We start from the raw sequence: 25,830 nt of genomic DNA, 5'->3' as shown, positions 1-25,830 counted from the left end.
CTTTTTGAAAAATCACCCTCCATTGATGAGAAAAATTTCCCACACTCTTCATATTTTTCTCCATCTGTGGGTATCTTGATAAGAACAATAAAATTCAATCTCCTTTCCCCGCGTTCTATCTACCCATTTTTGCCACATGGAAGAGTATGGTGGAATATAAAATAATCGAAGTTCTTTTGTATTTTAGTATTGCCATGGGTATGAGATCATAAATTTGCAGCGTGCAACAGATCTTTTCTTCTGTTGACTCTTTTTCCTCCTTCTTTCTCACTCCGAAATATTTATTCTTTTGCACATGAAAGAAGAATTGTGTCTTCGACCACCAGCAGCTACCAAAAGCAGGGAGCAATTTGATGTCACACAAATATTGCTCACAGCGAAAAGTTAAAGGAAGAAAAGTGTGGGAATTTAAAATGAAATTTATTATCTTAGCATTATACGGAGGGAAATTGAACTTTTAATTTTTGATTTATAAAATTTTGAAAATAAAATATATTTTGCAAATGGTTAAGAAAGAATGAAAATTTCAAGGAAAATTTTGATATAGCTATTAAATCATGCTTCGACCTAGTTTAAGGTAGATACATTAGTTTATGAAGATAACATTATCACTTTGAACATGAGATACTTTTCATTATGTTGAAAAACAATGCTCAAGATGAAAATATCTAGCAATGTTAGAGATAAGATTAAAGTCTTCTACTTTGAGAAAAAAAAGCAAAACAACTGTTATTCAGTACAAATATGGTGGTCATCTTGAAAGCTTCTGTGAGAATTCTCGGAAATTTTATAGAAAATTCAAAAGAATTAACAAAAGTACTACAAAGATCTTACGTAAATGCCAGTGGGTTGAGTTATATTCACAAGATCGGTAAAAGTCCTCTGGTTTACAGAACAATCGGGCAAGAGCTGAGTCGTGTAGTTGATAAATATCCTGATCATGAAATTGTGGTTGCTGTTGAGGAAAGTAGGAGGATAACGTATGAAGAACTCAAAAGAGCTGCTGATACCTTAGCTGGTGGACTTCAATGTTTAGGCCTGAGCAGGGGTGATCGTTTAGGCATCTTAGCTCCCAATACGACAATATGGCCAATCGCAATGTTTGCTGCTGCAAGAGCAGGCCTAATAATGGTGGCACTTAATCCATCCCACGACTGTCTCCAGTTGGAATTCTATCTGCAGAAAGTTGGCATTAAAGCTCTCATTACATCAGAAAGCTTTCAAGGCAAGAACTATTACGATAAACTTCTCAACCTAATTCCCGAATTGACTTCAAGTGATCCTCGGAATGTTCAAAGCAAGAAGTTTCCCTGCCTAACCACTGTTATCATTGACTCTGATAAGAATTTTAAGGGAACTTTTCGTGCTAAGGATGTGATGTCAATGCCTGCAGCTTCTCAGGTGAATAACATTGAGGATCAGCAGAAGGATATTAGTCCTGACAGTGGTTGCAGCATTCAGTTCACTTCTGGTTCAACGGGTGAACCAAAAGCAGCTCTCCTCAAGCACTATGCCTTTGTAAATTCAAATCTTCACATTGAAAGAATGGAATTGGGTGGAAGAAAACTTTGCCATCATGTACCAATCTTTCATGCGTATGGCACTGAAATGGGAATAATGGCAAGTGTCTCTCATCAAGCTACAATTGTGATCCCATCATTCACCTATAAGCCAGAAAAGTCACTTCTTGCAATAAGAAATGAGAAATGCACAGCAATTCTGGGAACTCCTGCAATGTACATTGATTTGGTAAAGATCCAGAGAGAACTGCAGCTGGACATTAATCTGGAAATTGCTGTAACTGGAGGAGCTGTCTGTTCACCACAACTATTTAAGGATATGAAGGCGGTGCTAGGAGTGAAGAAACTTAAAGTAAGTAAAGTGCTAAAATTGTTGGTTTTGTGTTCAGCATAGTCTTAATGTGTAAACTTTATTCGTTAGACATGTTTTGGTATGACGGAGCATACAGGATTCAGCTTTACAACTCTCCCATCAGATGGATACGATCAAGTACATGAGACTGTTGGGCAGGTACAGGATCATATTGAAGTAAAAGTAACTGACCGTTGTGGAAAACTTGTACCATTCGGAACTGCTGGAGAGCTTTGGGTTCGTGGATATTTCACCATGCTAAGATACTGGAACGACAAGGAAACTACGCGCAAAACCCTAGGAGAGAATGGTTGGTTACGAACAGGAGATCAATTTATTCTCCAATCAAATGGCTATGGAAAATTCGTAGGAAGGATCACCGAGATGATTGTTCGAGATGGAGAAATAATTTTCCCAAAGGACATTGAGAACCTTCTTGTAACTTTTCCACAAATTGCTGAAGCTTATATTATTGGAGTACCCGATGATGATCTTGGACAAGAAATGTGTGCATTTATCCGCCTTCGCTCAGCTTATTCAAGTTTAACAGCTGAGGATATTATGGATTATTTTAAAGGAAATATAACTGATTTTCCCATTCCTCGTTATGTAGAGATTGTGAATGAATTTCCAAAGACATTTTCAGGTAAAATTCCAAAGTACAAACTAAAGCAAATTTTTAAAGAAAAATACTTGAAGTCAAGTGCCTAAGTAATCTGATAAAGTAAGATGATTGATGATTTGATTTGTGTTGATGATCAAAAAATAATTTCTCGATGATTAAACAGAGGCCAATCAGAAGAAATTTAAATCTTTCAAAGCTCCCGCAATATTTCGAAAATTTCCTGGAAAATAAATAATAAAATTAAAGCCTTTTTCCGTTAAAGAAGTGGTGAGAATTTATTGAAACAATCAGCACTTAATAATTTTAATAATGTATTTATCCTTCTCTCACCTTTAATCCATTTATACTTGTGCCCCACAACACCTTCTACGACTCTTTGCATTGTTCTCCGTGCGACAGTCCAATAGGTTTTTTTTTTTAAAGTGTATCGAAAAGAGAGCTTGAAGAAAATAAAGAAAAAAAGCTTCTGTGCATTATAACTTTAACACCACATTTATCTCACAACTGACTGAGTTTCTCACATTTGCGGAAAAGTATTCATCTTTTTATTGGTTGACCGCTTCTTATATCTTCCCTCAATCTGGCGCCAATTTAGTCCGTACTTCGGGATATGAAATAGGGATTAGGGAAGGGCATGGTAGAGGAGGTGAATGTGGAGCAGATGGGATGATTGAAGATGGCGCAACCGAGATGCAGCAATTTCAATGGCACTTAAGGAGGCCAAAGTGAGAAAATCGACAAGTTTTGCGAAGATTCTCCTCAAAGTTTGTAATATGAAACAGAAGGAGGATTTGTCTTTGTTCGAGGAAGTTTTCACAAGAAGAAAACTTTCATTGAGACATCACTGATATTGTAATTATGTGGGTAAAATATATTTTGGATTTTCCACCATTATTATTTTAAAAATAATGATAAAAATACGTTTAAAACTAATTTATAAATTTTCTATAAACATTTCAATTAAAAAAATCAATTTATTTGAAAAATGTTTCATATTTCATATAATTTTTATGAATTACTAATAGCGACATAAGAATAGCATTTAAAGATTTTGTAAAAAAAAATTGCTGAATTGAAGTGATAAAAAAATTATATTTAAAAGGAACACCAACTAATTGTAGTAAATTTTCCAAATTCAACATTTTTTTTTTCATTCAAAGCCACAATAATTCAATTGTACATACTATAACATTGCTAATTTTCTTCTTCTCTTTTGCTTTAACTAGTTTGCATAAATCCCCATCCAACAATTTTTATTTCCAAGAAAAATCACATATAACATAAAGATTCCATCCTTTACCACACATGTTTTCGAGTTGGTGGAATTTGTATGCTCTGAGTGTGCAAAATATTTTTCAACACAGAAAGATCAATGAAGGACATGGCGAGAGAGATGGGTTTTGGATGGGTTAAGCTGAAATATACGAAGGAAAAAAAACAAATAGGAAGAAAAAGGATTTGTGCGACAGAGAGGAAGGAATGACTTTTTAGGTGCTATGTGGGCGATATATTAGAGCGTGGGATCCCAGGATGTTGAGCGTGGAGAAATGTTCCAATCACTTGTAGGCTCGAAAGGATATTTATCAAAGGATATCCAGGATATATCCTTCGGACCTTAGTCAGCCTCTTCGGACCAATCACGGCGCAGAGAGGTGTGGCCTGCAGCCCCTACACAGAGGGAAACTGTCTGCACACAGCCCCATGTTCACCCATTTCCCAACGTAGGCGACTCTCGCACACAAGTCACCCCAATATTCGATGCTCAGCAGCACAACGGCAGCGTCGGCTTTTGTGCATTTGCTGCGTTTTGCCACCGTTTCGTGTATTTTGGGGGTGCACCTCCGAGCGCCATTGCACTAAACCCCCGGTACTATGTATAATACACTATTTGCTTCTATATATACCCACCAACCCCCATCGGGTCTCTTGTGCGCCCGAGTGAGAGAGCAGCGGCCGCAGAACTTTTGCACAAGAGAGCGAGTCACCCTCGGACCGAAAAAAGCAAACGCTAGGCCAATTGAAATGGATAGAAAACACCCACACACTCTATGGGTACCCTTTTATATATAACATAGGAGAGCATGCGGGAGATTCGATGAGGTGGTGAAGAGAGGGTGCAGCAAATTGTGAGAGGGATGGAGAAATTGCAAAAGAAAATGATTTTTCAGATGAGCAGGAAGAAAGTCAGAGCTTTTAACCCTTTTTGCAATTTTCAACAAGGCGCCACAAATCCACTGCAAAGGGATCTTTGCGAAATGCTCGACTTGCAGCACAAATGGAATTGAATTTTATATCAAAAGATATTTTTGTTTATTAAGAAGAAGAATAAATTCTACAATCTAATAAATATTATGTTTAGTGAATGGTATAAGTCACCAGAATTATTAAGGAACGTGATGGAATGATTATTTTAAAAATAAGATTAAATTATTGAAATATGTAGGTGTGCAGTATTACCTGGATTAATTTTTTATGCTAAATCTAATGAATAATTAAATTATTCAGAATTTTGTCTTGAATTATTTTCTTCAAGAAATTATTAAACTCGATCAAAAATGTGACAAATTAAAATAAAAATATAATGTGACGCTATTTTGATGGAGATTTCTCTTTCTCTGTATATAAAAACTAGACAGACTAGACGTCAAAATATATATAATAATGTATGTAAATAATTAAAAGTTTTAAACTGGGTTATGGTAAATGATAATTAAGTTAACAAAAAGTTCTTTTTTGAGTTTGTGGTCAACCATAAGAATAATATTCTTCCGTTCATTTTCGTTCAAAAAAACAATGTTTTTTCCGCCTTTTCACATAAATTAATTTCCTCAATGTAATATACCTAATTAATTGATTAAATTTAACGTTAATTGACAATATGACTCGAGCTATTTATCATAACTCGCATGTAGCAACTTAAGGATAAATATCGATTTTTTCGTGTTGATTAATTGAACTCTTCTGTATTCTTGTTTAAAGGCAAAATCAATTAATCTTTGTGGAATAAATGTAAGCACAAAGCAATTAAAATAAAATTCCCACCGTCACCTTTAAAATTACCCTCACACTTAACTTTATGGCGCTTTCTCAAACTCACATTGCACCCTCAATCATCCCCCCCCCCTTGACTTTTGGGTGAAGCACTCTACGAGTATAGGTGTGTGCAAGAACTAGGCGAAACTTCGCGAAAAGTAGTCCAATGCGACACATAAGATGGCGACATGGAATTTGATGGGTTCGAGAAAAAGCTCCCAAAAAGGAGAAAAATATTTCATCCCCCTCCTGTGTTGTATATATCTACCCTCTTTGAGCGAAAACTTCCCATCCATTCATGCCGTACACCTTCCGCCAAAATAGTTTCCTTATCTATCTTCAATGTGCATGGAGATGATGCTGAAGAATCTTTCATCTCACTGTTTACGCGCCTTGTGCTTGGGTAGGAAACTTTTACCACTCACACCCACCCTGCACCATTGCAAATCCCGGGTATGTTTCTAGGGCGCGTGGTGAGAAACTTTTCGCAAGAAGACGAAGGGACGCCCCATGAATGGAGCACAAAGTTTCCAACACACTTCTCACTTTGCTTTTGCATACATAACTCACCCCATCTACTTTTTGTGTGTTATGTACAAACTGTGGATATGCTAAATATCAAAACGTATGCTTAAACGGGAAAGTTGACGATGATATATTTTCTGCTGATGGCAGAAAAGGACACCTTGGTTACTATATACATATGTGCAGTAAGTACATATTTATGCATGAGAAGGAAAAGAAAACTTTCTAAAAGTCACAAATGATGATTTTAATCGTGGGATTATTGCTGTAAATCGATATGATGCTTAAAAATTGATTGATTCAGCAAAAATCGAAAGAATAAGAAAATTTAAAGGATAAACATCCATTGAATACCTAGTAAATGCATTTCTTCTCACATAATTTCCTGTGTAAACAAAAATAAATTGTCCCATCTTGAATTAAAGGATTTCAGTACCACTGCTGTACAAACAGAAGAAGCCACTGAAACTTGTCCAATGTACGTTAAAGGACTCTGTGTGTACATTCTTCAGCATACTCATTAGGATTATTGTCTTTTCTGGGATGCTTTTGAAGAATGGGAATAACAAAGGGTTATCAAGGAGTTGCTCCAAGCATTTTTACTCACAGAGAAATGCCTTTCTCTGTTGAATTTAAAACACTTCCAAGATGGAGATTAGCTTATTATTTAAAACACCAGGAAGATGCTCATTGACTCATGAGAAAAATTTGTATATAAAGCTTCTTAAAGATTTTTTCTTTAATTTTTTTTTTTCAAACTTTTACTACAAATAAGTTGAAAAAATCTTTGGAATTTGTTAGCTCAAAACTGGAAATACAACCTAATTTTCATGATTTTAAATCGTTAGAGATTTTCTTCAAAGCGTTTTCTTAAGAGTATAAAATAAAAATAAAATAAATAAAGTAAAATTCAAGAATTTGGGTATGTGTTTTATATCAAAAGAATTTTACGTTGTTTGCTTTTAAAATTATAACTTGATTCATTTAATTTTTGGCCGATGACTTAACTTTTGAAGGGGAATCGTTATGCTTTAAAAAAAATCAACCAACTAAGTGTCTACCGGCAACCATATTAACGGAAGGTGGAAAAAAGCCAAGAGATTAAGCTCTTTAGTGGCGTAAAGTGTATCCCCCGAAAATTCAGAAATGTTCCAGCAAGGAAATTCATGTTTGCCAACATATGCGATATGGTAGGATGCTCACGTAGCCCAAACATGAAACATACCATGTCCTTTCTCTCCCATTCATCTCACAAAATACGGGTGGGTTTTTTGAGGTGGGATATGTGCTGTATGTGGGGCTTTGCTATGGGTGGAATGAGAAATGAAAAACCTCATCCGAACATTGAGGTCCTATCTCTCGTTTCTCCTTCATCTTCATCTTCTTTTCGCCCCCACACACACATACATGCACGCTGCGGGATTCTCTTTATCATCATCATCGGGTTTGTGGGGATAGTAGCCGTCACCCCCGTCCTCACTCACTTTCCCCCCCCCCCGCCCCTCATGCCTCTGAATCCATCCCAAATCTCCTTCAAAGCATTCCCATTCGCTCCGAGTTTGAGCTTATGGGGTCTTTTTTGCCACCCTCATCGCCCGATGCATTTGGGAAATTCACTTATACAGAGAACCCCAAAATGGGAGATTTGCACTCACACAGAAATCACTCCTACATGCGAGCAAGAGAAAAAGCCACTGAAGGAGATCCTGCGGGTGGTTCGAAGGAGTATGAGACCGGTGGGAGGGTGCTGCAAAAAAGGAGAATTACGATGCATCCAGAGAAGCTTTTGTGCGGAGGCGAAGCTTTTATACGTCACGATGCTCATCTCGGGCGCGCTTTTTCGGTGGATAGCTATATATGCTGTATGTACATTGCGGGAGAAACGGGAGCGAGAGATGAGGAAGATGCTGATGGGAGATGCAGAGGGGGTGGATAATGGTGAAATTTTACGATGGCTCAGGGTGGTTTCAAGCAACCATTTCTGCTCACATCAGCACACACACAAACATCCACCCCAAGCATCTCCAACAAAAGCTCACGCTATCGATCTCACACTCTTGCCACCCCCCTCTTCTACCACCGCCGCCGAAGCATCCCCAAAGCTCTCGACACATGAAAAGTTGGCCAAAAGTGGCGTTGCTGGAGACAAAACTCCAAAGGAAAAACTGGGAAATTCCACTGCTAATCGAGATAGTTCTCTAAGGGAATGTACTGGTAAGTTTCACTTACGGGCTGTGATTCTTCCTTCAGATGACAGTCCAAGTGTGGTGAAAATTGAGGTGGATAAATTTTTAGGAATGGCTTTCTCACGCAACGAATCACAGCCAACGCGCATGAGTAAGCCTTTCTCCAGAATTTACACGCGTTGGCTGTGATTCGATGCGTGAGAAAGCCATTCCTAAAAATTTATCCACCTCAATTTTCACCACACTTGGACTGTCATCTGAAGGAAGAATCACAGCCCGTAAGTGAAACTTACCAGTACATTCCCTTTACTCTGCTGGACCATCATTGTTCTTATATATGTACATTTATAGGTTTATATATTTTTATATTTTTATATTTTTTATGTATAAAAAAGGCGCCCCGCTTCGCGGGGCGCCAATTAGTTTGTTTAAAATATATGTGAATAGGTGAAAGTAATTGTTGATATAGCAAAAAGGCAGAAGGCGGCCATTTTGAATTTTGAAATTAGTAAAATCTGATAGGTCATACCCACTATACCTAATGAAACTTCAATCGAAAAGCCTCTATCAAGTACCGTTAAGCCGATATAAGGCAATATTGCAACAATCGGTACATATGGAAACCTGTTTTGGTCTATATCTCTGAAACCGCGACATAAATTTTTTTTATTTTTTTTTTTATTAAAAGGTGTACCTATCACCTATAATATACTAAAATTTAATCGAAATCTATCGTCCAGTTTTTGAGATATTAATCGAAAACTGGTCGAAAACTCATCGAAACTTTGGTTTTTGATTGTAGGCCCTCTAGCGGTAACTTTTGAAACTTCCTATGTATAGATAATTGTAGACCTTTTTGAGATCTTTCATTCAAAACCGGTTTGGTTAAAATCGGTCAACCGGTTTAGGAGTTATGGCCGACTTTCGATAAAAGTCTATATTTGCTAAACCGCTTGTCCGATTTTTAAAAATGGGGTATCGTTGAAAAGGTCTTAAGGGCCCTTATAACATATTAAAATTTCAGGCCTCTAGCTATAATAGAGGCTGAGATATAGCGAAAACAAAATTGAAAAAAATTCAAAATGGCGGATGCAGGGGTGGGGGGTCGAATTTGATATCATAGTTGGACGACTTCCAGTCGATAATTGTACTTTGCCGGTGACCGCAAGTCTCTATCTATTACCGTTCTCTTGTAATTGAGCTCCAAACTACGGCCGGACGGACGGACGGCCGGACGGACGGACGGCCGGACGGCCGGAAAAGTTTTTCGGCGCATACGTTTTTTGGAATGTGGGGACCCTAATTCGTGCTCATACCAAGTTTGAGCCCGATCCGACGACCTTGAGTTTTAGAGTGGATACAGAAGCTGTGCTATTCTTTTCTTCGAAAGAATCACAGCTAAAAGAGAGTAGAAGAAAACACGAGAAAAATGAAATAATGCTTCAGGAAAAAAGTACTTATAGTGCTGGAAAAAATCGCGTGTTCAAAAGAGACTTTGGTTGTTCCTTTATATTCTGGACAAAATAAGTAAGAAAAAATCTTTTCTCTGGATTTAATTAAGTTGTTTGTATTTTAAACTTTATCCGATAAAAAAGAGCCGTTAAAAAGATATTTTTTAAAAGTAATTTTAGCACCTAAGCTCTAGCTAGATATAAAATTAAGATAGAAAAAATTACGTATCACAGTAAAATAAATCGAGAGTTTTGTAATTGGATAATCATAAACTTAGGAAAATAAGAAGGAAAGTAATAATTCGTTACCTACCTATTCTACATCTATTTACTACCTGGGTGAAGCCTGGATGAATATTAAGAAGATACCTAATTTTTGAAAAGAAAATTAATGTTTTAAGGATATTTAAAACTAAATTATAGGTATTGAATTTCTAAATAGTAAATTTTTTGTTATTAAGACAATCTTCTTATTTTAAGAGAAATTATTAGTTGGTATACCACAATCGTGGCATACCAAGTTATACATTATGAATATTATTTTATTTAAAAAAGTTAGGTATAAATTATGAAAGATTTTTTTAATAAAAAAATTGAAAGATCAGTTCGGCTAATTTATTAAATAAACTTTTAACAATTTATAAAAAAAAATACTAACAAAAACTATAGATTCCATAATGTTAAAATGAATTAATTCAATAAAATGATCCATAATAGTAAATTAAATGAATTTAATTAATTTTTTGTGTTGTACAAAACTATTTCATTTAGTGGTTCGCACATTGTATTGCACAGCATGTTGCTGTATATTCGAGGAGGTGCTAAAGTCTTTCCGGGTAAAATAAATTCACATCAAGGAAGAAGAAACTGAGAGTTGTTGTGCTCTTTTTTTCGTGAATTACTTACCTTGAGCGCAGAAATTCCATTTGAAAGTTATTCAAAAGGCACCACTCAATTTCAATTTCACCCAAAAGTGCTTTGCTGCAAAACGGGAAGACACGGCGATCCACGTCAGAGTGGAGGAAAATGTGAATGAACAAGTTGATGTTTTTCTATATAAATTTCTATGCGACCCCAAACAACTTGTGCAATTTTATGATTTACGGGCACTTTTTAAGCGCACCAATCTCGCAAAGAATTTGCCTTCTGAATTTTTTTTTTCATCACTATTTCTTGTCATTTTGCCACTCACAGCAATAAATTTCACATCAATGACATACGAAAAAAATGGCCACTTAAAGACAAGGGAGAGGAGGAATTTTCAATCTATTTCTTGTCAATCGCAATTATTCTATTTAAAATCTGTCTTTCTGTCTAAAATACAATTGTGCTGTAAATTATCGCACTCATAGACTTTTTTACGACTCAACGAGCTCGCAAGTCCTCGCGGTCTCACTCTCTCTGACTATATACTTTATATATACATATTTTTTGCACTTTTAGTGCACTTCAACTATTTGTGTACTAAACTTCAAGTTGAATTATTAGAGACTATTAAAAATTACGCTTAACCTTCTTCACCTTCATCTAATCCTTCCGTATATACATTTTTCTAGACCCTAGAACAACTTTTACTGTTTTACTGTTATATTCTAAGAATCTTACTTATAAAAATAATTCATTTTGCACGAGAATTTGAGATAAATTCTATTTTTAATCTGCTGTTTTAAATTCTGGCTAAAAAATTAAACAACTGACACAAGTTATATAAAACATAGAAAAACTTAAAGGACCTTGAGATAATATTATTGTTTTTCTCTAATTTTATTTTTTTTCTATATTTGCTTTAGCTATTTGTTATTTTTTTTACAGATGCATATTTAGAATTTCACTAAAGTAGTACCTACACAAAAAGACCAATATATTTTTTATATTACATGGTTTCCCAAGGTCGTCCCGTCAAAGGATGTTTTTGTAGTGTAGTATCGAGTTTTATGATCACATATTAGTCATAGTCTTTGAGAAAATTATTGAACAATTCAATAAAATTAATAATTAAAATTAAATAGAAAAGTGTAGCAAAATAAATTATCAAAACAACAGAATTTAATCAATCGAAATGACCGAAATCTGTTCTATTAAAATAAGTTTTTACAAATTCACATTGTGATAAACATTCCATTTAAACTTGTTTTCAAAATCGATCTAACTATCTAATTTAAAAAATAACTTTTTCATTTAATTTGTCAAAAAATTATTAAATTAAAAAAAAATGTCTTTTAATTGATATTTGGTGGAAATCATTTGACAGAATATAAAATTCTTTTCTATTCTGATATTTTTTTTCTATGTAACCGGGATATTCTAAGGATACTAAGGATATTTTTAAATTCTCTTATAATAGGTTATTATTTGTCATAATTTATAAGGATAATTTTTGCGTAAAATAAATTTCTTAAACTTTGTGTAAAGATTCTTTAATATTATTAAAAAATTCTATTCTAATCAATCTTGGGCCGAACTAAACGAACCGAATGTCCAAAAATTAAGGAAACTTAAGAATTTTATAAGCTCCTTAATTGAAAACGTCTTTATGCCGGTGTTCATAAATTTTGTGCTCATCTTCATTATTTTATTATTCTAAATAGAAGTTTTTTTTTCACTAAATGATTCCTGGAATCTGTGAGAGACTATATTTTGAATTACAAGCTGAATTATGTTGAAAAAGAAAAATTACGAAGCTCATCATCCAGAAGGGTACACTAAATATACATATATATTTTCTGTCCATTAAAATTCAATGGCTGAAGGATCTCTCCAGAAAAGTTTTTCATACCTGCTGAAAAAAACCCCATAAAATGGTTTCCTGCACAAAAGGAAGTAGTAAAGTTTTAACCTTTCTCAACTTAATTTTTAATAAGTTCTTTCTCACTGTACACACCTTTCGGCTCGGAAAGTGTGGCTTGTCTTCGTGAATACTCTTCTTGGAGGGGTTCTTGTTTCACTTTTTTTCCACAAAGAGATTCGCGGAGGAAATTGTGAAAAGTCATCGGTGGCGCACTGCGGATTTGCTCTCATTTCTCAAGGAGTTTAACCGGCTGGAAATTCTCTTGAAAGCCTGTGTGAGGAAGAAGACAAAGGGTCATTAATTGATTGAATTGAGAAGAGGCGCACATTATCAAATTTATCACAGCCCAAATCTGTGTCAGGCGGAATTCGCGAATTTTTTCGCACAGTTAACAAATACATTGATACCCTTCGCACACATCTATTCATTCAAGACTCTCAAAAAAATTATTAGAAGATGAAATACACTGAAACAAAAAAAAAGAACTGTGATTGTCTGAAGAAACCGCACTTTCAATGAATCTGTCGAGCATTGCCGATGGTCCTTGGGGTTTAGGCACAAAACACACAACTATATATTATATAAAAGTGCCTCAAGGACAATCTAAGAGCGGATTCGCGAGAAAAAAATTCTCGAATGTTTTAGGCAATGAATTTGGGGCACCGAAAAAAAAACTGTGTGAAAATTTCGATTATTTCAGCTCTTGGTGGCACACCACCCAAAATTAGAGTTAAAACTAACCAGAGTTTGGTGTATTGAAAATGAAATTAGACTCACTCTCACTGCTCAAGAGCCCAAACGGTCATATCATGAAATATTAAATACACTCACACATGAAATTCGCGAAAATTTTTGCACACTTCACCTCGAAAGAGCGATTTGCAAAAATATTCAAATACAGCTTTGGGAGAGACGATGAATAGAAAAATATATGGCAAATAGAAAAGGAGAAACTCTTGAGGCGCGCACAGTGTGTTGGTTTGGAATCTCTTTCTTGAACTTTTTTTTGCTGGGGTACCTTCATCATCAAGTGTGTGCGAATTTTGTATAAGAAAAAAACATTTTTGCACACACCATAACCCATCTAATCAGCGTCAGAATTGACCTCAATTCTCTCACACAAAATCTCACGCAGAAAATTTTTACAAGCTTCCCCCTGAATACGATTTTTTAATTGATTTAAATTTTTTTTCTCCACCCTCTTGGCAAAATAAAATATCAAACAAAGGTGAAATTCTACCAAAAACACCCTTAAGAATTTCACATACATAAGTATGTCGTCAATTAAATCCTAGAATTATGTACTTTAAACCCTCATTCCATGTAGAAGAAGAAGAAGAAGCAGAAAAAAATCATACAAAGAGAGCTTCACGCAATTATTTGCTAATGTGGTCGTCGTCTTTGAAAAATTTTCAAATGCTAAGTAAAGTGAGATGGTGGAACTATGCTGTCTCACTCTGACGCGCTCTACTATAATTTGCGAATTTTTTTCGCGTCTTTAACTCTTTCATTTATGTACACTATAGTGGTACGATATAAGTCGGATATTTTATAATACAAACACTCACTATGTACAATTTTGATTATCTCGATATACAAGCAGAAGTCGGTTACACTGTCAAGAGCACAAGGGATGATTATGCGAAAATTTATTTCTATAAAGACTGTTTGAGTGGAAGAGAGAAGCTTAGTAAATTAATTTGTGGAAAACTATAAACTGTTAAATTGTTATTAATTTTAACCCAGATGTGTCTATTGAGGAGAGGAAATGACCAGTCAATACCAAAAGAAAATCGGAAATTAACTTCGGGAATTAAGAGCCAATGATCTCAGAAGCTTTTGCTTTATTGAAGCTTCATCAGAGGCTGTGCTTTTGTCAAGCTTGCGAATTTTACGACAAGTGACTAGAAACGTGTTGAAACCTTTTACTTTCTACAAAAATCGAATGGATTAGAGCAAAAGAAAGAATTTTTAAACCTTAAAAGGAAATTTCAATAATTTTCTTAGAAATTCCTAATAAATAAAGGCAAAAAAACTTTTGAGGATAAAAATTTCTCGGACAATAAGCGTTGAAATTATTAAAATTTTATTTAACAAAGTTTTTAACATTTTAAGAACAACTATCATTAAAGTTAGGTAGTAATTGATTTAAAAGAATTAATAAATTCATGCCCAACAAACATTTTATTTGGCTTAAAAGACTAAAAGTTCTAAAAAGGTGTTATAATGGTGTAACACAGAACTTTTTGTCTTATAATGGGATTAAATAGGCTATATATTCTACTAGAATTTTGCTCTTATAAGCCATGATTGTAGTTCTCTATAGGACTTCGATATGAGTCTTTTGCTCTCAGGAAAATAATTCCAATAATGTCTTCTTATAAAAGCCTACAGCCCATCCATATAGAACCAATGATCTACAAGAAAATATGTTTCATAATGGGGTATTATAAGTTAAAAATACTCAAAAGAAAGCTTATAGCACTCAATAAGAATTTTATAGAACTGCTTATAAGATTTTTATGAAACCTCTTTCTGCCTTAATGAAAAATTATTATTAACGTTTTATTTTTATTGCTAAATATAAGTTATTTATTGAGATCTAAAATGCGCAATAATTCATTATCCAGTTGATTTTTCAAAGGAAAAAAAGAAAGTATTTTTTCTCGTATTTATTTGGCTTTGACATATCGCCTCTACCATGCAAAAGTATGGTAGCTGAGAAAGACAATTTTTCACATGAAAAAGTAAATTTATCACGTACGTACAATACTTTCTCAAGGGAGATGCGAAATTTTAATAGAGCATTATTGAGGAGCTAACTAGATCGTTATAAGAATTCAATTCTCAGAAGGTTCTTAAGAGCTCTCATAATGTTCTACGAGTATAAAAGTGTACCAAATATCCCGTATACTTCGGTAGAAATAAATTCTGAGGAGTTTTGTTAAATACAAAATTCACACATTTGCCTGGCAAGATATGTGTGTATTCTCAACTCTTTCAGATATGTTCCCGGAATGCAGAGGAAGTTATCCAAGACATATGTATGTTCATCAATTACATACCTATGAATTAATCATATAATATAAGTACAAAATAATATGATATATAAATATGAAATATAAAAAAAAATCAAAATAATATAGAAAATTGGAAAAAAAATAATAATTAAAAATCTTTTTTAAAAATTTTACGAATTTTTTCGTAAGTTTTATAACGTTCCTATAAGCAGTGCTATAAGTTTCTCATAGTGTATTACAAGACGGCACTAATAAGTATTTCATTTTCTTATAATATTTATTGTAGATAGTTATAAGACTGTTATAGGATAAACCTGGAGAATTCTTGTAGGCCCTTATTAGTGCGCCAGATTGGCTCATAATGGTCTGAGAGACATATATGAGCTATCTACAAGCGTTCTCTAGGATATTCATGGTTTTATAAATTTTACTTGAAGTATTCAATGAGAATACTATAGAACTTATTTTGTTCGTTGGGTGGGCTAAAACCCTTAAAATTCTTTTTTATAATTCCTATCTAGATAAACTAAGAAATTTTCTCATTTTGCAGTGCCTTCCAATAAGTCAAAGGGTTAAAATGATTTTCTCTTGAAAATGAAATAAAAATATTATTATTTTTCATTAATTATGAAATCTTTTGCTTACTAATTATGAAAAATATTTCTTGCTGAAAAATATATAGTTGATAATAGGATTTGTCAAAGAAAGTTTTATTTTCTCCCCAAAAAATCATTTAAAAAAGTTTAAACTCTTTGTTCTCTCAATAAATTCCCGAAAAAGAAAAAATAAAAATTAATAAAATACATATTTAATAATAAAACTATTTTAATTTACTAATTTTTTTTATTAGTTAATGCGTAAGAAGAGTATAACCAAGACTTGATTAAGCGGGGTATGACTGTAATAAATAAATTATTACAAATAACTAATAACTGTTTTAACAAAAGTCTTTCCAAGCCCTTCGATCCTTCTGCCCAATAAAAAATCCGTCGACAAAATAATCTCTCATAATGTATATAATTAAAAGATTTTTTTTCAAGTTAGAACATAACTTAACTTTCTTGAAAATCATTTAAAATATCAATTTTAAATATTTCGACAATAATATATTGCAAAATCGTCAAATTTTCATGTTTTCTCCGCAGAATGTCATAGGAAATGTCAACAAAATATGCATTTTGATCAAAATCAACCTTTACACACAACAATTGCTAATTATTTCACTTTTAAAAGCTCGAGAGTCTCCATCGTCTCCATGCAAAATCATCTCCACACTGTAATCATCCATTTTGTGTGTACCTCAGGCAAACTAACTTTTTTTCTTCTTCATCTAATCTATATGGTAGCCATGTCGACTTTTCAGCCTTCTGTGTCACTTTTTTTTCGCGTGTCTCCAACCATTTGGTGTTAGTGTGCGAAAAACCGTCATTAGTGTGGCATTTGCGAATTTTTTTTCTTACTGCCAACTCCTTCAACGCGCGCCACTCAAACTCCGCGCTGATTCTCCTCAAGCAATGTTTCTGGGGTGGGTTGGGTCCGACGGTGGCGGTTCGGGTGGTGAATGTGAAAAATGTGGGTGATTTTCCTTGTGCTATGGAAAAATAGGCATTGGGGAAGGGTGAAGTGGGAGGGGGGTGGTAGTGGGTGTAGGAGGTTGGTAGGAGAGGGGGGGGGTTAACATTAACGCGCTGGTGCAATTTTTCACAGCGCTTTTCGGCATGTGTGTGTGTGTGCTTTTCCATCTGAGATGCTGGCAAGAGGTGCAATGTGAGAAATTGCACCAGTAAATTTTCCCATTGACTTGCAAAAGCTCACAAGTGGTCTCACTCGCACCTATATACTTGCATACAGGTGATATTCAAACATTATTTTAACACTCTTTCCCGTGGAAATACATGTGCGGAGGAGATGTTAGGAAATTGCGTTGTGTGCATTTTCGCACACACTGTGCAAAAGGTTCTTTTTGCTGCTCTCTCTCTCCCTCTCTCTGTGAGTTTTTGCTTTTGGAAATTTCGTGTGGAGTTTCTCCTCCTCGTGGGTACACTACACACATGTGAATCACCAAGGAGTGAGCGAGTGGGAAAATTTACTTCCATTTAGGGTTTATTATTTTGATGCCGTGAAGAGGAGAGTAAAATGTGGATGGATGGATATTTGTTAGTAGGAGAAAAACGCAGCGTGCAGTGTCTGGCGGAGGGGAAAAAAGCCATTCGCTGTGAGAGAAACCCCTCACGGTCACCGCAGGGGGTTTAGTAGGTGTGTGTATGTGTGTGTGTGTGTGGATCCCTCTCTCCACCCAAAGTGACGTCGGTGCATGCATGTGGCACCAAACATCGCATATTTGCGCAAAAGATCCCACACAATTGTTCTCTCACACATATTTGAGTTCTCATTTTGAAATTTTACAATAAAATTTCATGAAATTTTATCTCAACAACTATGAAAAATTAGAAAAATCTTCAACATGTATTTAAATAGATTTCAAAATGAACCCAATGAGCGGGAAATTTTGGAAAATTTCAAAATTCAAATGTACGAAAATGAATTTTTCCATTAAATTTCCCAAAGTTTGCCAACTCTATCGCTCTAACACATTATTCTCCGTGTACTCAATTGCCGGCACATCACGTTTCTATGGGATGTGGAGAGGGGGGATCTCCTCAACTCACTCATACGCATGCCATCTCCTTCGCACGCCGTAGAATCGTTCTACACCGGTGGATTTTCTCCCCTTATTGCATGTCCTTCTCACTCATCCCCACTGCACCCACCGTGCGCGCCATCTCACTCACACTGCGTGAGGGTTTAACCCGATTTGCAGTGTGTGTGTCGCGCGTCCTCCTCCGGTTCCAGTCTCGGACACCGCGAGGGGAGTGGGTGCGAGACATGTCTGTGGAAAAACTCCACGGGAAAAAAGGGGAGAGAGAGAACGTTTGTTGCATCTCTCTGGATACTCCGATTTGTGTGTCGGTTGGATGTATTTGGTGGCTCACAGTGTGTTGTTGTTGTTGTTGGCCGCCGTTGGCGCTGACTATGTGAATATTGTATGTGAATTCGCCTGGCTTTGGAGGAAACGCAGTGGTTGCTGCGTCTAAATCCTCCATTGGACGTCAGTTCGATTTAAGTCGCTGCTCGGCCGCATCGTAAGTGCAGCGTTCAGTTCCACAACTCTTGCTGCTGATACATCTTTTTAAGAGCCACTCATAGATTTCATCATTTTTGAACTAAAATTCAGCAACTCACAACAAAATTTTTTCAAAAATTAAAAAAAAATCCCCCTAAAACAGCAAAACTTCTAATAAAAAAAACAACAGTTAAATTAAAAACAATACAATAATAAGAAAATGTTAAAAAGTATAATCCCATTTTCATTCTAAAGTTAAAGAACAACAAAAAATTAATACTTACACACCAAGTTATATTAAATCACAATAATTAGGCTGAGGTGGACAAAGTTGAGGAAATCCAGCGGAAAAATCATGGTTTTAATTCGAAACGGACGCATTTGGAGATAACAAAACACTCTCAAAAAATATATTGTTTTCTTCCATAAAATACTGTTTCGAAGGGAAAGTTCTGAAAAATAAAGTTAAAAAAAAATTTGCTAAATTGAAGTGCATCCCTTAAGTGTTGAAATTAATTTACGGAAAAACTGTGAAAGAAAATCGACAATTTCCAAGGACACCGAGGGACACATTAAAGTTTTTTTCTTCATCAGTGTCGCAAAAGCTCCGCGGAAGAGCTAAAAAAAAAGGTGAAAAAAATACGGTTGAACTATGTATTGAAAAGCTCCCGGTGTGGTGGCATAGAAAAGGACCCGAGGTTAGCAAAAAAAAGCTTCAAAGTGTACAAAATCGGGCGTCGGGAGTGAGGAGAAAATTAGTGTTTAAATAGTTTTTCCCTGATGCGCGTGTTTTATTTGCCAAGAAGACCCCATTCTGATAATATATATAATATACATATTTTTTTCACACACTCGGGATTATTTATCTTCATGACAAAGTACCCACCCGGTTTAGTGTCTCACTGGCGAGTCACATAAAATTTTTTAACAACCCAAAAATGTCTCCACAAAGTGACATTGAGTTTACTTACTAATGTTTTCCGAGATGTGCAGCATTAATTGCCCTCACCTTCGGCACTTTTATTGAGTTTCTTCATCGTAATTCCCAGTTCTAAAGTACTTACTAAAGTACTATATATGTAGTATTTACTATCTCAAGAATCTCTCTATATAGCCTTGATGTATGGAAAAAGTCAGAAATTTAGTGAAATTTACTAAAAAGAAATAAATTAATTTAGATTTAATGCCAAGTGCGAAGGAATTCAATTAGCTCAAGTTGTTTAGATAGATAAACTACTGTATTTTACTTTGAAATTAAATTATGTTTCTGTGTAATATAGGACGTATTTCCTAAAAACCTCTAGTGGGTGGTTTGTGAAAATTCGTGAAAATTTTCCCCCAAAATTAAAATCACAGTGAAAAGGCAGAAAAAAAATCTCCTGATGAATATTTCACTTTAATATTTGAAGTGTGGCAGCCGGAGACGATTTGCCGTCGGCGGAGGTGGAGAAAGAGTGAGTTGCAATCGATACTGACTTGAGAAAATTACAAGAAAGCTTTCAGAAGCTCCATTTTCTTTTTAAAAACTTCTTTCCAAAATTTACGAACCAGGTGAATCATTTCCAAAGGACATTTTCGTCCTTGCGGTCCACGAGAAAACCTCAAGGGTGGAAATGTAGGTGAATTTAAGGGTTGGACGGCTGGTATGATTTTTTTTTCACTGCCAGACACGCACCCAAACAAACTCACTCCTATACATAAATTCACCCTAAACACTGGGGGCTGTTTTACCTCCCCTTACGCATACGGGGGATTGTGAATGAGATTTTCCGGTCCCCTCTTCGGGTTTCACCGACTAGACGCACTCAAAACACCCCAAGCTCACACCCTCAGTCTCTCGCCCCAGTCGTCTCGACTCATACCACATCGAAAACCACCCTTAAACGAGCCTCCGCCGACCCACCCACGCCAGACAGACTTTGGCTGCGTCACGCACCCGAAACTCACCCCGGAGGCGCATTTCCGTAGCGTCGGCAAAGCTCTCGGCTTTTGCTTTCCTCGACGACGAAAAAAAAAAGCTTACACCCCCCCACATATTTAGTCTGAGGAGTTCGAAGCACTTTGGCTCCTTCCTCCTCTGTGTAGCCCTCGTTCTTTGCCCTCACAATCCATTTTCCCGCAATACACACTTTTTCAACCCCCGGATGTGTGTGTGCGCCATAACTGTGTGTATGTGTGTGTTCAGTGTCTGCCGCCACCCCCAAAATGGGGTTAACGCACCTTAAATTGTCGGCGCCTCAGACTGATGGCTCAAAGGGGGGTGGGGGGAGGAATGAAAGAATGAGGCAAAATGGGACTAGAAGAGAAACGAGGGCCATGACTTTTCTCTCTCCCCACTCGCCTTTACCCAAAATATATCACAAGGAAAAAGCTCACCAAAGTCCCGTGAGCTTTTTTTTTCATTTTCAAGCAAAATATAGCGAATTGAGAAAAAAAACATCTCATAAAAGCCAGAAATTTGAGATGCACTTGCAAGAAGAGATTTCGGTATCACGTAAAATTCATGGTATTCCACATGAGAAAAGTGGGTGAAAAAAAAATCTCAATTGTCTCAAGAGAATTTATTCCTACGCTTGGCAACGAAGATAGGGGAATAAGAAAGATAATTTGATTTTTTTTTTCTTAAAAACATGTAGCATTCAGGCTCAGAATAGATAGAAAATATTATTAGAGAAAGTGGGGAAAATTGGTGAAGAATTCTCCCTTTATTAAAAAAAAATCTCCTAATTTAATGAATTTTGTAGGTAGAGTGAGAAGATTTTTATTTAATAAAATTTTACTGTGAGGCGATAAAGACTAAAAAGAAAAAAAAATTGAAACACGCGAAAGACAATTTGTAGTGCTAAATAAGAGTGCAAAAAAATACGGACAAGAACAATTGAGTGACGAGGAGACTGCATTGCACCCCTCCCCAACATACCCCCAACATCGTCGTAACTTTTTGACAGGAAATCTGTGGACGAAAGGAAGAAATCTTCACCATTTCACTGTGGACGGCAGTGAAATTTATCTTATATGGATAGCTGGACGGGGAACGCCCGACTGGCGAGATTTTTATATTAAGGTGAGTCCTGTAAAAAATAATCAAAAATTTATATTCCTACACATATCACAAAAAAAACCAACTACCCCTGAAAAAAAATTCAACCACCTCTCTCTCCCAATAAAATCAATTTTTCCTGCGATTTGGGAAAACAATTTGTGGGGCTTTTTGGGGGAGGTTAAATAGATTTTTTCCCACCCGGAATATACAAGGGATCCACACACCATAATTAATTGATTTGCTGCTATAGTTTCATCTATTTTGCCCACTGTTGTGCGATCATCAATATTGCTCTGGTGTTTGTGCTTGACAACGGCCAAATAGAATCCAATAGAGATGCCCAATATAGTGTTGTGTGGCTGAATTGAGAATATAAAAAAAGAACAACAATCCTGTACATTTTGCACATTATATACAACATGGGTAAAATACGAAATAAATGCCACATATTCAGTTTTTGATGTATAACACTATGTATATAATATAGGCTGCCCGTGAATAGTCTTACCCTCTCGCTCGCACACACATTATTTCGGCCGAAAGTTACGTAATCGTCCAATGAAGCTCATTCATGGGACAAAGAAAACGCCATAGGGTGGAATGGGTGAGATTGGAAAATCCTTTCAATCCTACATAGTTTCCTTGGAAAATCCTCTTTTAGAAATCCTCAATGGTTCTTCGATAGTTTTGAACTTTATTAGTTATATTTTAATTTACCAAACTTTATCATATTTCATGCAAAATTTAATCTAGCCACATCTCGAAGCTTCTCTTTTTTCCATAAGCATTCTTTGTGTTTGTTTTAAAAGCACAAAAAATTTTTTGGAGAATTTTGGTTAATATCAAAATGGATTTAGAGTTGTTTAGAATTGATTAAAACAGCCAACAGTGGGGTTCTGTAGAACAGCCATTTTTTTCGAATACAGTCAATAAGGTCTAATAGAACTCTGAGAAAATTGATTTTTTTTATAAAATATTTTTGTGAGGGATAGTTTGAAATATTTTAAAACGCATCTAACTAGATTTTGATCAGTTGTGGTAAAAATTCTAAAATTCTTACGATAAGGATATTAAGAAAATCAAGATTTGAAATAGTTTTCTCAAAAATAACCAAAATCTTGACAATTCAGTCCACCAAATAAATTCTCCCAATTAAGCTTCCGACTTTATAGGAAGCTTCAACTTTACAAGAACCTTTCATGACTGGCTACATTTTATTTTTTTTATCTAATTAAACAGAATAGAAAAATCAGAAATTTTCTAGCAGTACCCAAGTAAATGATTGTGATTTTATCAGTTTCTTAATTTAGGCACCAAAAATAATAAAATTAAAAATGTTCTAAGTGGGTTCATATTTGAGATTTTTTTTTACAAAATTTCTAGAATTTTAGAAAGAAAAGCTAGAACTTTTATGGGTTTCAAGAATTTTGATTGATAATGAATCTTTCTAGAAAATTTTCTAGTTAGATTAGGCAATTCATCTTACATGACAAGTCTTTCTCAATTTTATCGTCCAATTAACCTTTTTATAAAAAAAAAAGAAAAACTTTTTTACGATAACTTCTTACCAAAAATCTGTTAAGCGTTATCCCACTGTAAATCTATATAATAAAGAAAGGTCTGTTTGTTGGTAATCGTCGTTCCGACTTTTTTATACAAATCCACACCGTTTGTCCGATCGCGATGAAATTTGGTACAGAGACCCCTTATAACAGGCGGTTTCAGATGGCCGTATTCATTTTCCCCCCAAAGCCCCCCTTCAGGTAGCCCCCATAGAGATTTCATGCAGTTTTTGCAAATTTTTGAATTTGGCGCCTAAAGTTTTGTATGAAAATGATTTCTTCTCTTTGCAATTTTTTTCTTTTGGGATCGATAAGTGGCCCAAATCTGCCTTTAAACCATCACAATTTATTTTCTCTCTAAAATTTGCGCGAAGCGCAACAAATCCCCGCGAAGCGGGGCGAGGTAAATTGGAGCGGAGCGACAATTTACCTCGTATAAAATAAAATTTTAGGCTTCAATTTATATTAAAAATCACCATCAAACAAATCCATCTTGATTGTTTTATTCTGCATAAATAGGAAAAAAAATTATAAATAAAAACGATTGCCAGCAAAAGTGCGAATGAGCAATAAATTCAATCTCCAATATGCGAGTCACAATAAAAGTATCGAATGGTGTTTTAGTGGATACAAGAATGCATGGGAATCGTATTTCAAAAATAAACACATTTACCCCTATGTGCTTTAAATAATATCAATCTTTTTTTTTTTTTCAATTTACCAAATGAATAGTTTGAATAAAAAAAAATTGTAGGCTGTTCGATTGCCCGGAGATTAAACGTTATATATAGAGAAGAGTGAGGAAATCTGAACCATCATATGTATACGTTCTGAAATCAATTGTTTGTGTCTCATATTCATACAAAATCTAGTGAAAATGGGAGATAAAATATAAAAATGGCAAGAAGGCACCACAATTAAACATTCTTTTTTTTTGTAGAGATATATATTTTAATTAAATCTCTTCCCTCTATTTTTTTCTTGTTGGATTTTATGTATCTACATATATGGTTTTTCCTCTCGCTTAGTGTTCACGGCAGTGGAAGAGAGTGATAAAAAATTATATATTTTGTCACAATCTCATAGAATTTTCCGTATATAACATACCTATATGTATGTATGTATGTATAAAATATTCTGCATAAATAGCTGATTTGGTGCAAAAATTCTCCTGCCATTGGGGCACGTTGTGCATTAAAAGTTGATCTTGAAAATTGATAGTAAACGATGTGTCTGCGTTATCACAATCACCACCATTATATTGCTAACGCTCCGATGGCTCTGTGCCCTGATAAAGTGGGTGCATTTGAGTTATTGATAAAATTTTATATAATTCACCATACACCTCACCGGCCTCTTTTGGACGGAGCATTTTTCTGTACACCAAACCATTTGTCGGCTATTTGATCAAGAAAGTAAACCAATGGAAAGACAGACGTTTACCTAAATTGGGAATGTCCTCCAGAGAGCCACGTCTTAGCCACAACCCTGTACCGCCCGCTGTGTGATCTTCCATGCCACATTATGTTAAATCCTCCGAGGAAATGATCAAAGGAAAAAAATCCAAATATGTCCTTGCGATCCCATAGGCCCCATATGTATGCCTTTATAAAATTGCCTTCTCCACATGGAGATGAAATTCTATAAATAACACGCATTGGTGATGACATAATAAAGCTGCGCTACTGCTCCTAAATCACACCGCAATGTATTATTATATATGCCAATTTATGTTAAAAAGCATCTTGAAGCATGTATGCTGGTGTGTGCATAACGTATACTATATATCCGATGGAGATGCTGCACAAATTATATATGTATATTTAAAATTTTGCATGGTGTTGCGGGAGGTCACAGGATGGATGCCAGGGGGAGGGGGGCGACGCATCTTGCGCAAAGTGTCTAAAAATGCCACCAAAATGTCCACAACGCATGAATATATTGGTAAAAATTGCGCGAATTGCTCAAATTCGCAAATTATCTGACCTTGACACAATTTCGAGCGGCGTGCGCGAATTTTTTGTTCTCCTCTTCCACATTTTTATTTTCACTTCATCGTACAAACCCATCAACCTACTAAAATGTGCGTAGAGACTAAAATAGATTCTCTTTCACTTGCGTAGCGGTTCGCAGTTTTTTTTTGCACACTCCAAAGGGATGTGTGTGTTTGCGAAAATTGTGTGTGCCGAAAGAGTCCCATCGAGTATATTGAAAAAATATGCGTGCGATGTGAAACACACACTAGGTGACACGCATGATGTACATGGTCGTGTGCGTTGTGCGTAAGGTCTTTTTCAGCGTACGAATTTTGCACAAAAACGCACACACCGGTTCGCAATTCGCGAAATATTCCGCGATGTGGCGTGCGGCGTATACGAAAAAAAAACGCGGAGAATTCGCACAAGAATGGATGTGTGACAGATGTGTTGGTGAACTCTGCAAGGCATCACTAAGCCATGGGGCCTCCTAAACAGCCAAATAACACACTCACTTTTTCACCAGCCACTCAGTCGGCCGTGCAAATTTTTTTTGCATATCTACAATTCGCACATTCGGTGTAGCTGTGTGGACTGTTGGCCATCTCCCTCGCACATATCCCTG

The 25,830-nt window shown here is 35.6% G+C and overlaps 3 protein-coding genes and 1 long non-coding RNA gene across 7 annotated transcripts in view; 3 read left to right on the top strand and 1 right to left on the bottom strand.

The window, feature by feature from the left end:
* The window catches only part of LOC129790699 (transmembrane protease serine 9-like), a 776,474-nt gene that overhangs the window by 542,010 nt on the left and 208,634 nt on the right, over positions 1-25,830 (top strand). The window lies entirely within an intron of this gene.
* On the top strand, positions 241-2,583 carry LOC129789195 (medium-chain acyl-CoA ligase ACSF2, mitochondrial-like). Its single transcript, XM_055825844.1, has 2 exons — positions 241-1,872; positions 1,942-2,583. The coding sequence occupies exons 1-2, from the start codon at positions 745-747 to the stop codon at positions 2,581-2,583; spliced, it is 1,770 nt and encodes a 589-aa protein (XP_055681819.1). The 5' UTR covers positions 241-744.
* On the bottom strand, positions 10,948-13,209 carry LOC129790756 (uncharacterized). The gene is made up of 2 exons (XR_008750605.1): positions 12,574-13,209; positions 10,948-12,498 (listed from the first exon to the last, which is right to left on the bottom strand). It is a non-coding gene; the product is annotated as an uncharacterized LOC129790756 (long non-coding RNA).
* The window catches only part of LOC129790667 (uncharacterized), an 82,224-nt gene continuing 74,864 nt past the window's right edge, over positions 18,471-25,830 (top strand). For 2 of the 4 annotated variants that reach the window (XM_055828298.1, XM_055828294.1), the window contains exons 1-2: positions 18,471-19,322; positions 21,369-21,688. The gene's annotated coding sequence lies outside the window, so the exon portion shown is untranslated. Of the gene's footprint in view, positions 19,368-21,368; positions 21,689-25,830 lie in introns of all 4 variants that reach the window. The other 2 variants (XM_055828295.1, XM_055828297.1) reach the window with 2 other exon arrangements.

The sequence above is a fragment of the Lutzomyia longipalpis genome, chromosome 2 (genome assembly GCF_024334085.1).
Source record: "Lutzomyia longipalpis isolate SR_M1_2022 chromosome 2, ASM2433408v1".
Lineage (NCBI taxonomy): Eukaryota > Metazoa > Arthropoda > Insecta > Diptera > Psychodidae > Lutzomyia > Lutzomyia longipalpis.
This window is presented reverse-complemented; position numbering and strand designations above follow the sequence as displayed.